Source organism: Myotis davidii, unplaced genomic scaffold, assembly GCF_000327345.1.
Source record: "Myotis davidii unplaced genomic scaffold, ASM32734v1 scaffold167, whole genome shotgun sequence".
Lineage (NCBI taxonomy): Eukaryota > Metazoa > Chordata > Mammalia > Chiroptera > Vespertilionidae > Myotis > Myotis davidii.
In genome coordinates this window covers 6,095,848-6,113,311 of record NW_006300048.1, presented here as the reverse complement: position 1 = coordinate 6,113,311, position 17,464 = coordinate 6,095,848, and the positions used below count along the sequence as shown (strand labels likewise).

Here is a 17,464-nt window from a genome sequence, read left to right as displayed (position 1 = left end):
TGCATCTAGACAGTCAGCCAGTCAGCCAGCCTGTTGGAAAAACAATGAAGATCGCTTTCATTTTACTTTCCAACTTGCCAACTTTGCTATTGTGGAACATCTATCATATTCTGAAACACAGGGTAAAAACCAAAAGCCATGCCAGGCTAGGAGCAAAGGGAATTAGCTAGATGACTTTTCCCAGAGGTCTCAAGTTTGCGTAGTCCAGCTCTCAAAATACAGGCATGGCAATTCAATGGTGTTTGAAACATATTGAGTCATCCTGGTGAGTCAGGACATGTATTGGCATTTACTGTCAAGACTGTTGCCAAAGCCTGTGTGCTAGGTTTCTCTGCTTCTATTCTTGTCCCAGCACAGCTCATTCTCCACATGGAGGTCCTTGGCCTTGGACATGAAGAAGGGTGTGGGAACAGAGAGGAAGGACAAGTCCTGAGCTTAGCCTGTGAATCTCTTAAATGGCCAGAGACCACTGCTCTGAGACCAGACAGATCAGTTGCCTTCTTGGTTTAAATAGTGAAGTTGTAGAGAGGAATCACCATGAGAGGGACTTGGTGGTGGTCAGTATACAAATTCTTCTTTTCCTCTAAAAAGTTTATTAGAAATTCTTTTGTTGTTGTTGTTGTTTAATCCTTACCTAAGGATAATTTTCCATTGATTTTTAGAGAGAGTGGAAGGGAGAGGGAGAAACAGATCAAGAGGAGAAAGAGAAAGAGAAACATTGGCCACCTCCTGCAGGCTGTGCCCTTGACAGGAATCGAACCCAGGACCCTTCAGTCCATGGGCTGACACTCTATCCACTGAGCCAAATCTGCCAGGGCTTTTCTAGAAATTCTTAAAGGCAGATGTGCATGTGTCCAGCATCCTCGTGTTCCTGTCACCACCATTAAGTGCTAAAATGTCTACGGTGTTCTCCCTCCACCACCCACAGTTAAGTTCTCACAGCCCTTCTTATGTTTCATTTCAGTTGCCACGAGTCATCCTACAGCGAAAGAGTACACTGTTGATATTGAGATCAGTTTTGAAAATGCCTCCTTCCTGGATCCTATCAAAGCTTACCTGAACAGCCTCAGTTTCCCAATTCAAGGCAATGACACTGACCCTGCTGCCAACATTTTGAGCATAGAGGTGACAACAGGTAAGTAAAAGACCCATTGCTTCAGAATGGAGGATTAGGCATATCAAGGAAAGGCTCTCTGAGCTCCTCCCATTAGAGCAAATTATACTGAATAGGCAAGTGCAATGACCCAACAGGCTTGACCTGTGATTTTATTACTTCATTGACTTCCAGATGAAATCCCTGTTGGTAAACTTTGCAGCTAGTTTGCTTATTTTAAATGATGACCGCATGTTTACTTAGTGGTTTGTTTGTTGCTTGTCACAAAGTGGTCCCAAGATATGGCCATGAAAACTACTGGATCCTCTTACCCTGGGCAATCAGTGGATATGGCAAGTATGAGTTCAGGAGACTGATAAGTAGCAATTCCCTTCTTTTTTGGCATCATAGGTCAGGAAATAGGAACCAGGTTCATGCCTAGGTCAGCAGTAAGGCATTAAGCAGGACCTCCCAGACTATGGGATTGGACTTTCTGGTCATTGACTCCCTTACAAGGTCATGATAGCTCTCCTATGTCTCAGGGGACCATCACCTCTATGCCATAGCAGCTGTGAGATGTGATTGCCCTTTATGTTACACAAGGTTACTGCTTTGTAAATTGCAAAGCACTAAGATGTGGGCTTTTTTATTCTAAAATAGTAACAAGAATAAAATTCTTATTTTTTAAAATCTTTTTGAATTCTAATATTTTAAGAGTCTATCACAGTGTCAGTCTGCATATTAATTTTTAGCTCTTAATATATGCTGCTTGAACCTGAAAGAGCTGCCTCAAAACTCCCTTTGGATTCCATTCCCCACCAAATTCTGCATTAGCGTTAATTTCCTTGAGTTACCATGAGGTTCTCTGATCAAATGCATTGTGAGTCACCCACAATGTTCCTCAAATGTATTTATGAAAAGGACTCTTCCGTAGAACATTTCACAAAACCAGTTATGTTGGAGCAAGATAGGATCATCTTTCTATGTCTCCACTCAGCACAGATCTGCATCTAAAATTGCCTCCCCTATTTATGGGAAAAATTAATAATTTGATATATTTTTAGTCAATTTTGTTTTGCTTCCCAATAGTTTTGTAATGGAAACCTTTGGTATTTATTTGAGTACTAGAAAGCTACTCTAGTAAACAAAATGTACCAATAAGTATCAAATATAAGTCGTTCATTTTTGTCGAACAGGTTGTGGTTGTTAACACTTGAACTTTCATTGTGAGCTAACGTTATGTACACTCAATATAGACATATTAAGACAGTCTCCTAGGTTTGTCTCCCTCTGTTAGAAGAGGTGTGATTTCAGGGGCTCCAATGTTTATGCCATTTTAGAAATTTATTAACCCAAGTTTACAAATTGGGTTAACAAATTTACAATTTAAATTAGCAAGTTTCTCTTTTAAGATGCGAATGCCCTGGGAAAGCTTAATTTATCCTGCCAGCAAGACTGGTTATTCATATGTTGAAGGGGTGACAACTTCCTGATAGTTAACTGAGAGAGCTTGTGGCTCAAGGACCTCAAGACCAGAGGGGAAAGCTGGGGAGAGTGGACCTCAGAAAGGAGTGGATGCGATGGGTGGGCAATGAAAATTAGACTTATTGAACATGAAACTAATATCTAAACACCCCCAAATTTCCTCCATTCCCCTCTTCCCATGCCTCTCCCTGCCCATCCTTCCAACAGCTTACTTTATGATCCTTTTAAGGAAGACATTTTTAATAATAGCAAACAAAACTAAGGGCCAGACTGTATGTAAAGCACCAAACAATACCTGGAATGTGGTAGGCGGTCTGGTGATGATAGCTTTTGTCATCCTCTTAAAGCAAGTTTGTATTTTACATGGGAGTCAAAAGTTCTTCAAATACTACCCCCCACATCCCTCTCAAAAAACAAACAAAAAAAATGCTTTCATAGCGGGATTTCAGGTCAGTAAAAGAGATTTTGACAAAGGGGGTCTTTTTGGCTCCCTTCAAATTCCCCCACCAATGATCCCCACCCTCACCAGCAGCCTGGACACCCTCTGATCCCTAAGCTTCTGCCCAGCTCCCAGGACTTCCAGAGCACAGGGCTGCATCAGCATCCAAGGACTCACTGGGACTCAGTTGTTCCTCCTACTTCAGGAACAATTATTTCATGGCTTTCAGGGGGAGTCACTCTGTTGAACCTTTTCCCAGGTGCCCGTCTGCAGAAAAAAACAGCTCCCAGTGATTTGACTTTGGTCCAGTTTTAGAAATAAATTCAAAGCTCTCTGTTTTCAGTGTCCCCTTAGTATCAGGGTCTGTTTGGGCTGCTCACATTTGACACGAAATGTAAAAGGCACAATTTTGCTTGACCTCTTCATTTGTTATCTATTGCTGTGTAACAAACTACCCCAAAACTTAGCGTTCAAACAACAAACATGTCACAGTTTCTGAAGGGCAGAAATTTGTGAAAAGCTTAGCAGGCTCTGGCTCAGGGTCTCTCATGAAGTTGTCAAGCTGTCAGCCAGAGGGGCAGTCATCTGAAGGCTCAACTAGGGGTGGAAAATTTGCTTCCAAGCTCTCTCATGTGATTCCCAGCAGGCCTCAGTTCCTCACTAGCTGTTGGCTGGAGACCTCAGTTCCTCACTCTGTGGTTTTGTGAAATGTCATGACATAGTCTCATGTGATGACAGCTGGCTTCCCCCAGAGCAAGTGGTGCAAGAGAGAATGAGAGAGAGCCACCAAAGTGAAAGCCGGAGTGTCTTTATAACCTAATCTCAGAAGTAATACTTCTGTTACAATCTATTGGTCACACAGACCAACCCCAGTACAATATGAGAGGGAACTACATGAGAGTGTGAATACCCAGAGGCAGGGAGAGTCAGGGCCCATCTTGGAGGCTGGCTACTGGATGTCAGAAAACTCTTGTATCACCATTGTAGGCATGCCTTGGGCTAGGTGGAGTAGTCATCTTATAGATGCTCAGGCCTAATAGCATGGTGATACATATAGGAGCCATGGGAATCTCATGCAGTACTCTTGAACTTCTCAGAAGGGCAATATAGAGTGGAGTTAGTCTATACTTGGAGTCTATAAATGCAAAAGTGGTGACCATCTTCTCTCTCCTCCCTGTTCTGGTTGACGATAGTCTGCAGACCTACTGGAAATGAAATCTGGTGCTCCTGCGAGTCAGGCTACAGGTGGCCTCAGGAACAGTGCCTTCACAATCTCACTTGTCAAGAGCATGACAATGCCCCTGCAGGGCGTTGCAATTGCCTTAAAGGGCTGCCTCCCAATGGACCTTTTTGCCAGCTCCAGAGAGGTAAGTAACTGCTCATTAAATGTTCGTTTGCTGAGTGGCTATTTGGTATCAGATCAAGCAAATGTTTCTGTGTCCTGTGTGTTCTTAAAGGCTAACATGAGATTTTTAAATATTGCCCCCTTTTTTCAGACATAACCCTGAGAATGTCAGTCAGACTCAACGTGGGCTTTCAAGAGGATCTCAGGAACACTTCCTCTGCCCTCTATAGGTCCTACAAGACTGACTTGGAAACAGCGGTAGGTTTTGGGCTCACCGGCCTCTGAACCAAACAAACTTTGGGCTGCACTAAATCTATTGCATTGACTGTGGATAGTTTGCTTGGATCTGTCAGAATTTATGAATGTGGATATTAAAATTACTCCTGTACTTCTGGGATGATGAATTCAGAGGAGCTCGAATCAAACAGTGTTCAAGGGATGATTGGACATCATCTTGCCCTTTAGGTGGGACTTCTTTTTAGAATAGAATTCATTCAGATATGATTTGGTGACACACTGGTAAACTAACTGAAACCCATTCAGAGACCCAAGAGCTTGATCTAGAAGCACTTGATGATACATTTCTATTTGTCTTCATACAGCACATGGATGAAACTACTAACATCTTTTGGGCAGATCAGCCTAAGACTGGCAGAGAGGGTTCCAAATCACTCTATGCTAACAGTTCAGAGGCATTTACACTTAAGCCAGATTTAAATTTACTCCCGTGAAAATAGAGACTATTCCCTTAGTGTTAACTTTGTGCCAGACACTATTGTCAGTGCATTACATTGGATGACTTTATCTAAACCTAAATGCTTTACTTGAATTAACTTATTTGGAATAGACCATCCCAACTGGTATGGCACAAATTATTACCGGTAGCCTGAGATAATCACTTCCCTAACTCTCTGGGCAGCGGAGCTCCTGCTTCAGGCCAGGAGCAGGCCAGGAGCTGACCTGGGTGTGCCACACAAATATTATCATTTTCCATGGGTGCCATGTTAGAGTGCTGATGCCGTAGAGCTCTTGGACATCTGATTTACATATCTGGCATGTAATAGTTCTACACAGCATGAGAGTCCTTCTCATACACACAACCACATGCAAAATCATGTGTGTTTGAGGAAGAGAGTTACATACTAAACTCTGGATCCCCCCATGCAGGTACCTGGTACAGAGTGCTTTGCACATCGCATCTGTCCTGTACATGTGACTTGAGTCAAATTGAATTTCCTATAGGGTTGGTATTCAGAGGAACAGACTTTGGTAAAAACATCATCATAAACCACATTGGCTCAAGCAGCACTGCAATATGTTAAGTGAGGCGTGAGGCAGTGCAGTGGCCTTAAGAGTGTACCTCCTAGATCTCCAACTGCAGGGAATGTAATTGACCAAGGGCCCCAGCTGCTGCCTCTGACGGCCATGACAGTGCTTGTTGCTCACTGCTAATGAATCAGCTCAGAAGGTCTACACCTTCCAGATACAGACCTCTTTGAAGGCCTTCCCGAACCTTCCCACACGCAGTCTAGGATGGTTTCATCCAACCTTCCTTCCCTCTCTTTCCCACTTAGGGTTAAATGGCTTTCTCTGCCTTCATGCTGTCTCTCCCATATTCTTTTTTTCTTGAATACATACATTTTTATTGATTTTAGAGAGAGGAAGGGAGAGGGAGAAAGTGATAGAAACATCAATGATGAGAGAGAATAGTTGGTCAGCTGCCTCCTACACACCCCCTACTAGGGAATGAACCCCCATTCCGGGTATGCACCCTAACTGGGAATCCAACCATGACCTCCTGGTTCATGAGCCAAGGTTCAACCAATGAGTCACACCGGCAAGGCCCCCCATATTCTTTCCTAGTTGTTTTCCTGAGTAAATGTTTCTACATTTAACCTGGTGTTTGCTTTTTAAAGAACATAGAATTTCAGAGGTAGATAATAGGAATGACTTCTTCAGAGATCAGCTGATGCCAGAGCTAACAACATACACAGGAGGGGCTTTCTCTCAGGGTGAACAGGAATATGTGCTTTTTACCCTGTTTCTAATCTTTGACATCTCTGTCGTTGGACCTTGCTACATGACACTGTCTGCTTTATTTTCAGTTCCGGAAAGGTTACAGTATTTTACCTGGCTTCAAATTGGTGACTGTGACAGGGTTCAGGTAAGAATGCTGTAGTTGGGTCATTTCTATCTAATGGCACAGACCAACACATCAGTGAAGGAGGAAAAGCCCGTTAGAGGGGCGTCATCTGGGACACTCAACAGGGGCAGAATGCTGGGGCTGAAAGTGGCCGAAAAACTGAGAATTATAGCTCACTCCTTACAGAGGCAGCTACTTAGAAGGAAGGTGAAAAAGGACTCATGTACGTTCTATGCACACAAGAATTTTACAAAGATATGGGGTAAGTTTATGGTTTAGGGAGTTCAGAAATACAAAAGTGAAATAATGTCACACAATGATGCATTTATTCAAGAAAAGTTGGCCAGCCAGGACCACAGGTGCAGGCTGCTGCCATGTGGGTGGTGCCCCCTAGGGTTGCGCACCCTGGCCGACCTGAGAAGGTTTGCACAGTTTTTCAAACAGTTGGTTGCCAGTGTTAAATTTTAAGAATGTGAGACCGTGAGGATTTTTGCTTCACTTACATTAAGCTTCCCTGGTAACCCTGGGCCAGCATGGCTGTATGACAACTCTCTGCATGTGGCTGCCACTCTATGGCCAGTTTATGTGATTCGTTCAGTCACCCCTGTCTGGCTATTTATTACTTATGTTACCTGTCTGCATACAGTGGAGTGTCCACGCCCCGCCTCAGGCTTTACATTAGAGTTGGAAAACACATTGAGATCAGTGAACCCTTCCTGCCGTTTTGTTTTCTCATACAAATAAACCATAAGGATCTAGACCAGCGGTTTTTAACCTTCTGACCCTTTAAATGCAGTTCCTCATGTTGTGACCCAACCATAAAATTATTTTCGTTGCTACTTCATAACTGTAATGTTGCTACTGTTATGAATCGTCATGTAAATATCTGATATGCAGGATGGTCTTAGGCGACCCCTGTGAAAGGGTCGTTCGATCGCCAAAGGGGTCGTGACCCACAGGTTGAGAACCGCTGCTCTAGACTCTTCCAGGTCAGTCACTGCTTTACTGAACTGCGTGGTCTCCGTCCAGGCCCGGAAGTGTGGTCGTGGCGTATGAAATCAGAACTACAACACCATCCCCTGGGTTAATACCCAGAGCGAATGAGCTGGTCACACAGAACCTCAACCAGACCTACAAAATGGACTTCACTTCTTTCCAAGCAGTGACTAGTAGTAAGTAGACGTTGCCACATTTTTTTTTTCCTGTGCAATGATTCCATTTGGATATGACAAGGGTGTTTACTGTTATGCTGAAATCTACGAAATTACATTGTGATGTCCCCTGTGGGGAGAGTCTTCGGTCCCCAGCATAGAGGTCTATGTGCCATCTCCCTGCCTTAGGCTGGTGCAGAGCCTCTCAACAAGGCTAATTCACTGTAGTTGGGGGAGAGGTTGCCAGGGGAGAGATTTTGCAAGGGGGCCACAGAGCCACCTGGGTTTATGGATTTTAAAAATCACTGTAACAGGTCCAAGATATCCAAATAGTACAACCAATGTGGTGGTGCAGGTTGGGATATTCATGAAGTGCCCTGGTATTAAATAGGGGGCCGCTGTTATTTTAGAGCAGTAGTTCTCAAAGTGTGGCCCCAGACTAGCAGCATCAGCACCGCAGGGGAACTTGTTAGAAATGCAAATTGCTGGGGCCACCCCAGACCAAGCGGGGCCAATCTGTTTCACCAAGCCCTCCAGGCGACTTGATGCCCAGGAAAGTTTGAGAACCCCTACTTTGGATCACACTTAACAGTGGTGAGAGTCCTGGGATTTTAGATGTTCTCCTACATTTTACAAATGGGCTCAGTGCTGGGCTCTGTTGTGTTAGGAGGTGGGTGGACCTGTCCAAGGGGTAGCAAGGTGAGCTGGCTGGGCAGAGATTTGGCGGCCGGAGTTTGGCCGGTAGACATCCTGGATAACACAGGCCCATGGTCCCAAGTAAAGGTAGTTCCTCTTTGGCGCAGCGTGGTCCACCGTGGGGGAGGACAGTGCAAGGAGGGCCAAGGGCACAACTGGGAGGAAGGGCGCCCTACTCAGCGGTAAGGCTGTCCTCACAGCAGGTTTGTGCTCTTTCTCTTTACAGTCTCTGCTGGTATTTTTAACAGCGGATCTTTTAAAAAAATAAAATATTGAAAGAGATAAACACAATGGTAAGAAAGTGCTGCAACAGGTGCAAGATAAAACAGCAAAATAAAAATTCAGGATAAATAAGGGAAAATTTCAGAACAAACTAATGAAACCCAGAAAGTTGAAAAAAAGGGGGGGGAATAAGTGGCCTAAAAGTGTGGACTCACACAGAAGCAATTTCAGCAATGCCACATCTTCACCCCTAACATCGCCCCTGAAAAGTTATGTTTATTTATTGTTCTGAGGGAATAGGAGAGGAGTAGTTTCTTGCATAGGTGTTCTTCAAGTATTATTATTTTTCCCCAAAATTTCAGTTGTGCTGAGGATAGTCAGACATTTAAATGAATAAAATGCAGCAGGCTTACTGATCAGTGGCTGTCAGTCCAGAACTAAAGGTGCTTTAGTAGCCATGGCTTATTCTTCCAAAGAATAATGAAGTCATTGGGAATGGTACTCGACTCCCCTTTCTGCAGAGGATCTACATCCATCTCTGTCCTCCTTCAAAGACCAGAATGTGAGTCTGTGATGTACTCAGCCTTAGACCACGAAACATGAACTTATGGGGCGTGCAGACACCACCCTGCTCTCCATAGTATTGGTGGTGTGTACCCAGAATACAAATATCAAAAAATTCAAGTGACTGCGTGCTTTTACAAAATTGTATCTGAGGGACAGGGGAGAGCAAGAGAACAAAAAAGAAAAATGCTGAGTGAATGAGTTGGTATGAGGAACCCATTTTTTAAAAATATATATATATTATTGATTTTTTTACAGAGAGGAAGGGAGAGAGATAGAGAGTTAGAAACATCGATCAGCTGCCTCCTGCACACTCCCTACTGGGTATGTGCCTACAACCAAGGTATAAGCCCTTGACCGGAATCAAACCTGGGACCCTTGAGTCCGCAAGCTGACACTCTATCCACTGAGCCAAACCAGTTAGGGCAGGAACCCATTTTTAAATCTGTCTTTATGAAACACAAAAAGCTGATGGCAATCTTTAGAACAGTTCCATTGGTTTTGTCATATGTTAACCCTCTGGTGATCCTCGATTAATCAGCAGGGTCCCTTAACTAGACATCCCTTTCTTCAATCACTGCCTATAAATTTATGATCAGTTCTATACAACCATATGATCCTGGCGGTTTTACTAGTCATAGTTATTAGCAATGATAGTAATGAAAAGAGGGCGCTATTATTGTACATTTTCTATGGTAAGCCCAGTGTGTTCCACATATTTCATCTATATATATTCCCTGAGGCAAATATTACTATCTTCATTTTACAGGTGAGGAAATGGAGGCTTAGAGAGGGCAAATAATTTGCTCCAGGACTATAGTAAGTAACGCAAGTGTGTGTGACTTCAAAGCCAGTTCACTGTGCTAACTATTCATAGGTGGCCTTGATTCCTCATGGTTGAATGTGCTTTTTAAAAATCTTAAACCTAAATAGTAGGAACCTAAAAAAAATGGTAAGAAATATTTAGATACCTTGACATTTTGAGCAGAACATCAGACCACCTGGAATGAATCTTAAGGTGTTTGAGTTCCCTGTTTACAGTGTGGAGAAGTCTGGTCTGAGCAGGAAGCCCATACACTAGAGGCTCATAGTGCCTCCTGACCCAGCTCCTCCAACCCCTCCCCTCATGGACCGCAGGAGCGACATGCACAAGACATAGCTTAAAGGGAGAACCGCCTGTTGTGTAAAAACAGGGCCACCTTAGAAGGACATACAGAAATAACAAATTGTGTGTTTTTATCCAGGGGATTACATCATGCAATGGCTCTCCAGAGTTTTACTGTGAAAACAATAACAATAGCTACTGTGCCCCTAAGTCACCTCCCAAGGTGGCTTGAATTTTCTGCCAGACTATTTGAAATATTAAAAATATACTTGGGTTCCCCATTACTGCCATTGGGGACTCTTAAGTGTGCAAAGACCCCACACTGGAAGTCGGGCTCTCACTCCTTGGGCCGCAGAGAACAGCTGCCCAGGGATGGAGGGAGGAGGACGTGTTGCCTCCGTCTAGGGAGCACACAGATGAGATGCTGTAGCGACCTCCTGAGAACCCTGTGGAGTGGCGTCTGGTGAGTAGTAGTAGCTGACTTTACTTGCTTTGGAGCCCCACTAATTGTTTTCTTTGGGTTTCCAGATGAAACCAGGTTCTTTGTCACACCAGAAATCATCTTTGAAGGGGATACAGTAACTCTGGTGTGCGAAAACGACGTTCCGTCCTCCAACGTGTCCTGGCACCACGTGGGGAGGCACGCCAACATCCAGAACGGCAGCCGGTTCTGGGTGTACACCACCGTACTCAACAACCTGACCTCCGTGTCGCGCCTCACCGTGTTCAACATCACCCTGGGGGACGCGGGTGGGTGTCCTCCCAGTAACTCACTGGGGGGTGGGGGGAGGGATGAAGGGCTCTGAGAGAACAGACTTAAGAACGTGTAGAGAGCGTTTCATCTTCAAAAAGGAGTCACCAAGCTCGACTTTTCCAAATTGAAAATCAATCCCATGGCATATCCAGCCAAGCAAATTAGTCTTGGGAGACAAGTACAGTTTTCCACATTTACTGAAACTTAGGAGTTTGGAACCTGACACAAAAAACCAGACTTATGCTCTTAATTTTTTAAAATTTTAAAACAGCTCTGTTGAGGTAGAATGGACATATAATAACTGTGCATATTTAAAGTGAACAATTTAGTAAGTTTTGATCTATGTGTACCTCTGAAACTATCGTCCTAATTGGGAGAGTACACATTTCCATCACCTCCCCTCAAAATTTCCTTGTCCTCTTTTGCAATCCTTTCTACCGGCCCCTCCTTGCCCCTCTCCCCAGCACCCTCAGAGCACAAGTCTTAAACCTGACATCCTAGAATTTAATAAGCCCCCGAGAGTCCAGAGGCTAACAGGGGGGTCTTTTTCTGTGAATGACGTTAGGTGGCAGACACCTGGGTGCTATCACATCTTTGTGGATCCTGATTTTGCCACAGGGCTCAGTAGAATGCCAGAGTTACCCCGTCTTCCAGTTCCCCAAGGCTTTCCTGTGTTTCCTTCCCACCTCTGTCACCCCTACATGTTTTACTTACCAGTAAGTACCACGTGTGAGATCGCCTTGTGCCATCAGATGTACCTTCATTGGCCTTCGCACTTCCTGAACATTCCTTCAGGGCTGACAGACCAAGTTTCAGATGCGTTTGAAAAGGATGTTTCTCGAAGCACTGTCATGACACATGCCCCGAGGCTGTCATTCTAAGTATCAATAGCAATCAACGCATAGTAACGAATGCTTCCGTGTATTCCGTGCAGGTGAATATATTTGCAAACTGACCATGGATATTTTTGAATATGAGTCCAGAAAAAAGATTAATGTGACCCCCATCCGAATTTTTGCAATTGAATACGTGAAGGTGACGTGTGACAACAGTCCCGTGTCCCTGAACTGCTGCAGTGAGATCAATGTGAACTGGAGTAAAGTGGAATGGAAACAGGAGGGGGAGATAACCATTCCAGGTAAGAATGTCGGATGCCCTTTCGTGGCCAAGGGAATATGGGAGATGCCGTGGGTGGGAGAGGAAATGTCCGATGGGTGTTTCTTTCTAGACTTCAGACTGTGAAAAAGTATTAGGCTTGATGCCAGCTCCCGCTTAGCCATTCGAGAACAAAATTCCAAAAACATATGTGCATATGTGTCATGCTTGGGTCGTCAAGATCCTGGCAGAGAAGATCCAAGAGGGAATGACATGATGACTTAGGTCCATGAAGGCTGCTGCCTATGGAAAAGCTTGTCCCCACCTTCCTAGCCTTTCCATCTTCAGCAAAGAGCGAAGGGTGAGGTCATCACCTTTGCTTCGGAGTCTGACTTGGAACTTCTCATTCCATGTCTCTTCTCACTTCTCTGCCTTCGTATCCACAGTTTCTTCTCTGTTATCTACTTCTGTGTCTCTGGTTTGTCTGTTTGTTTTGGCTTTTTGGTTTTTATCTCCCTGTGTAGACCTATTTACCTCTCAATTGTCTCATGTCCATTTCTGATCCATGTGCTTTCTTTTTAGATCTGAGATCTAACTGAAGTCCCCCACCCCCCAGTTTACATGGTGAATGACAATGCTACTACTAATAAATTAAAATAGCAATACTAACTCTGCCATAACAGTTTGTGATAAACCAATTCTTTTTTTAAAAACAGCAACAACATGTTATTACTTTTAACCACATTTTAAACTTGACTACAAGTTGGAAGCTGGAGGTTTTTTTCCATCCAGTTTTCAAAAAGAAATTGGGTTCCAAATTAAATGGCTTAGTCACAGTTGTCACAATAGAAAAAGGATTGGGACTCACTTCAAACCTTGTGTCATAAGACTGGTGTTTATCTGGGCCAAACTCTCTGCCCATGCCTGGTGGGCCAGGGCTGGGGCGCACTGACCCGGCAGTGTGCACCTTTCTGCCTAAAGCCCTCATATAACAATACCCAACCCTCCCCTTCAGAAATGACAGTATTAAGTGTCCATATTTACCCTAAAAAAATCATTCCAGTGACGTGTGGCTTCACCGGTGAAATACATCCGTGATGGTGGAGGCTTTATTTTACAAAGCCTTTGCTATCCGACCACATTAAATTATGAAATAAAAAATAATGATCGGTTGGCACGCACCTCTTCCTGAGCACACCTCTTTTGTAACTCCCATCTCAGTTGCTGTTTGTATTGGACTTTAAAGCCCCCAGAAGAATGGGAAAGGCATCTGGTAAGTGCTGGAATGTTGACACTGGTCCGCGTAGTCACTTCCTTGATTGTGAAGGAAGAGGAGGTGTGGGCATCCTGAAGGAACCGCCAGCTGGGAGAAAGACCTTGCAAAGTTCCTGGGAAAGCCATAAGCTCTCCAGGGTGAGAGGTGAAAAGCATCGCCCTCTGGCAGACGAGCCAGGAAGTCTGCGGTGCAGATGCTCAGAGACCTCTCTGTGGCCACCACTTCAGACAGTCCCCATGCCCAGTGCGGGCTCAGGGGCCTCAGAACAATGGGTTTCCTGTCACAGGGCTGGCCGCCTGGGGAGCTGCAGAAATCAATTCTCTGATGAGTGTAGCCTCTGCTCTGGGCACCCTGCCCTTCCTCCCCGACCCTGACTGTCCCCTCTCTGCAGCAATTTTGCTCCGAGTTCTATAGGTGATTCCGAAGCCATTTTTCCAGGCGAGTAAGAAACAATCTAGCTGACTAATTCACCCCAAACATTTGGAACTGAACGTGTTACCTCGTCTCAGAAACACATAGTGTTATTTTCAAAACACTCTGGCAAGAAATAAGACAGAAAGAAGTGATCAGCAAGGGTAGGATTTCTAGCTTTAAGGGGAGAGGGTCTGTTGAATAGGGAGGGATTTCTGCAGTTTTTCAAGTCAACAGACACCAACTATGATATTAATAATAATGGTATCAGAAGTAATACAGTAGCCCCCCTTATCCACAGGTATACATTCTAAGACCTCCCATGAATGCCTGAAACTGTGGAGAGTACCAAACCCTAGATATACTGTTTTTTTGCTAGACATACATACTTATGATAACGTTTGATTTATCAATTAGGCACAGTAAGAGATTAGCAATAATAACTAATAATAGAACAATTATAATATATGGTAATAAAGATTATGTAAATATGATCTTTCTCTAAATATCTAATTGTACTGTTACATATAGCGCACATAAGGTTTCATCATGCTACTGAGAATGATGTGCAATAAAAATTTATGATTTGTTTATTTCTGGAATTTTCCAAAATATTTCTTAATATTTTCAGGCCATGGTTGACTGTGGGTAACTGAAATAGCAGAAAGCAAACTGCGGATAAAGAGGGACTACTGTAGTATTAATGCTGCTACTAGGAGTAGTAATAGCAGAGGTAAAAATAGTTATTATTGTTAACATGGCTTCTCATTTTTCTATATCCAACACTAGCTTTGACTGTGCAGGAATGTATTGACAAGTTGGGGGAATTGAAGGGCAACAGAGTTGATAGTGTCACCATAGCTCTTCTTAGGGGGCATGATGGTAAAACATAATGAAGTCGAATTCCCTTTTGCCCACAAGCTAGGACGGTTCCCAAATGAGTTCATAAACTTCTTCCTGGCCCTGCCTACCCTATTTCCTGGCTCGTCTCATGCAGATTACTCATAAAGCAATTGAATCTTTACTAGAGGGTGTCAGCCCCTTCTTGGCTGGCTGACAGACGTGTGACGGCAGGCAGCACCGAGTAACTGGTGAGGGAGGGACAGCCTCAGATTCCACTGTTCCCTTCTTTGTCTCCTCTTCCCAGTTGCCCCACTTACGTTTTTATGTTATTCTGCATGCTTGTGCGCTGTCTGAAATGTTAGTTTTGCAGCCAAATAGCATGAGGAAGAGATAAAGAAGTGAGACCACCCTTTTTCCCTTGTTGAATAGAAATCAGTCATGCGCTGTTCATGTCACTTTATGTAGTCTCCATGTTTGTGTGTATTTTTCAGGGGTTTTTTGGTTATGATTTATTTCTAGTTTCATACCATTATGGTCAGAGAAGATGCTTGTTATGATTTCAATTTCTTATATTTATTGAGACTTCTTTTGTGTCCTAACATGTGCTCTACTAGTATCCTAGAAAATGTTCCATGTGCACTTGAAAAGAATGTATATTCTCCTGCTTTGGGATAGAATCTCTGCAGGTATCAATTAAATTCATCTGATCTAGTGAGTAATTGAAGGCCACCATTTTCTGGTTGGTCTTTTGTCTGGACTATCTAGCCACTGATGTCACTGGAGTGTTAAAACCCCCTACTATAACTGTATTACTATCAATCTCTCCCTTTTTGTCCATCAAGATTTGCTTTACATATTTAGGTCCTCTATGTTGGGTGCATAAATGTCTACAAGGATTATATCCTCTTGTTGGATTGCCCTCTTTGTCATTACGTAGTGTCCTTCATTGCCTCTTACTATAGCCTTTGTTTTAAAGTCTATTTTGTGAGATATAAGTATTGCTACCAGAGCTTCTATTTCCTTTCCATTAGCATGAAATATATTTTTCCATCCCTTTAGTTTTAGTCTGTGTGTATCTTTTGTCCTGAGGTGGGTCTCTCTGGACAGAACATACATGGGTCTTGTTTTCTTATCCATTCAGCTACACTTTATAAAGTGCCCTAGGAGTCCGCCTGCCTCAGGGACTGAGGCGAGACCAAAGTAGAGAAGAAACTGGATGTACTGAAGCATTCTCCATCCTGGCGGCAAGAAAGGGTCACCCCTTAAAAAAAAAAAAAAAAAAAAAAAAAAAGACCAGGTGTCAGGGCTTCACTCTAGAGCAGCAGTTCTCAACCTGTGGGTCGCAACGCCTTTGGGGGTCGATGATCCTTTCACAGGGGTCGCCTAAGACCATCGGAAAACACATATATAATTACATATTGTTTTGTGATTAATTACTATGCTTTAATTATGTTCAATTTGTAACAATGAAATTGAGGGTCACCACAACATGAGGAACTGTATTAAAGGGTGGCTGCATTAGGAAGGTTGAGAATCACTGCTCTAGAGCAACTAAATTGGAATTGGGTTTGGGCTCCAGGCAGTGGCATATGTTCTTAAATGTCACTGGAGATTTTATTGGACAAAGGGGAGCAGGAGCCGCGGACTTAGTCTAATCCCTCATTTACACAGGAGGACAAGTCTCCATGACAGTGGCAAAAGGCTCCCTCCTCACCCACAGCTCTTTCTCTTTCTCCTCCATGTCGCTCTCTGTTCCTAGCGATGCCACAAACAAATCAGATTTTAAATAGTGATTCCTCTACTTGAAGGAATGCCCACCAAATTGGATTTTAAAAAAAGAAGAAAGAACTTGTGCCAAGTCTTCAGTCTTAGAATAATGAGCCTACACCCTGTGCCTTTCAGTAGGACAGTGTCTAGTCTCGGGAAGCCATGATCCCAACTCAGCCAGGTGCCCTTGTCCTGATGCAGGGCAAAGTGGGGCACCTTGTGGACACCCAGGCCTTCATCCATTAAATAGTGATAATGGTATCTACTTTACAAGAGAGGAGAAACACTGAGATGATCAATGTAAAATATTTAAAATAGACCTGAATGCACTGAGTCTACCCCAATAACTATTTTCTGATCATGACGATAGCTTTAAAAACCAGCCCCTCACTTTTCCTCAGCGTGGTTGGTGGGAAATTTCCATCGGATATGATCTAATCTTGAGCAGCAAATGTGTAATTCATACCATCTCTTCTCCAGAAAGCACAGTACCAGCTTATCAGCTGCACTCAGTACCCTCCAGGCAGGACCCCGAGGTGCACAGCCCCATGGTGTTGTATGGAATACAATGGAACGCTGCCAGTTCAGAGTTCCCACCTTTGTTTTCTGAATTTGCCATCTCTCTGGAGCCTTATCCCCACGCTATAGGGTTCAGCCTCACAGAACTACTGTTTTTTCCTGAGCAAGACCAGCACGCTGCTGCTTCTGTGCGTGGCTTCCACCTGTAATTTCTGATTTAACTGTAGAATTTTTTCTTGACATAAAATCTGTGTGTTTGTCCAGCTCGGGGTCTCCCCACCTCAGCACTAGTGATATTTTGGGCCAAATCATTCTCAGCTGAGGGTAGCTGCCGTGTACATTGTAGGGTGTTTATCAGAATCCCTGCCTCTACTCACTAGATGCCAGGAGCACCCCTAGTTGTGACAGCCAAAAAATGTCCCCTAATATGGTCAAGTGTCCCCCCAAAAGGCAAAATCACCCCTGATTGAGACCAAATGCATAAGGCAGACCAGAATGGAGTTGCTTGAGTTAGAGAAAGGGTTGGGGGGCGGGGGCGGGGGAGGCGGCTAGAGCC

General features: G+C 43.8%; 1 protein-coding gene across 4 annotated transcripts in view; it reads left to right on the top strand.

Annotated features, from left to right (window-relative positions):
* Positions 1–17,464, top strand: part of ADGRF5 (adhesion G protein-coupled receptor F5) — a 101,685-nt gene that overhangs the window by 62,252 nt on the left and 21,969 nt on the right. For all 4 annotated transcript variants that reach the window (XM_006776419.2, XM_015572216.1, XM_015572217.1 and 1 more), the window contains exons 4-10: positions 965–1,135; positions 4,211–4,384; positions 4,514–4,620; positions 6,468–6,526; positions 7,535–7,677; positions 10,772–10,993; positions 11,932–12,135. In XM_006776419.2, the coding sequence (XP_006776482.1) occupies positions 965–1,135; positions 4,211–4,384; positions 4,514–4,620; positions 6,468–6,526; positions 7,535–7,677; positions 10,772–10,993; positions 11,932–12,135 (1,080 nt within the window). The remainder of the gene's footprint in view (positions 1–964; positions 1,136–4,210; positions 4,385–4,513; positions 4,621–6,467; positions 6,527–7,534; positions 7,678–10,771; positions 10,994–11,931; positions 12,136–17,464) is intronic.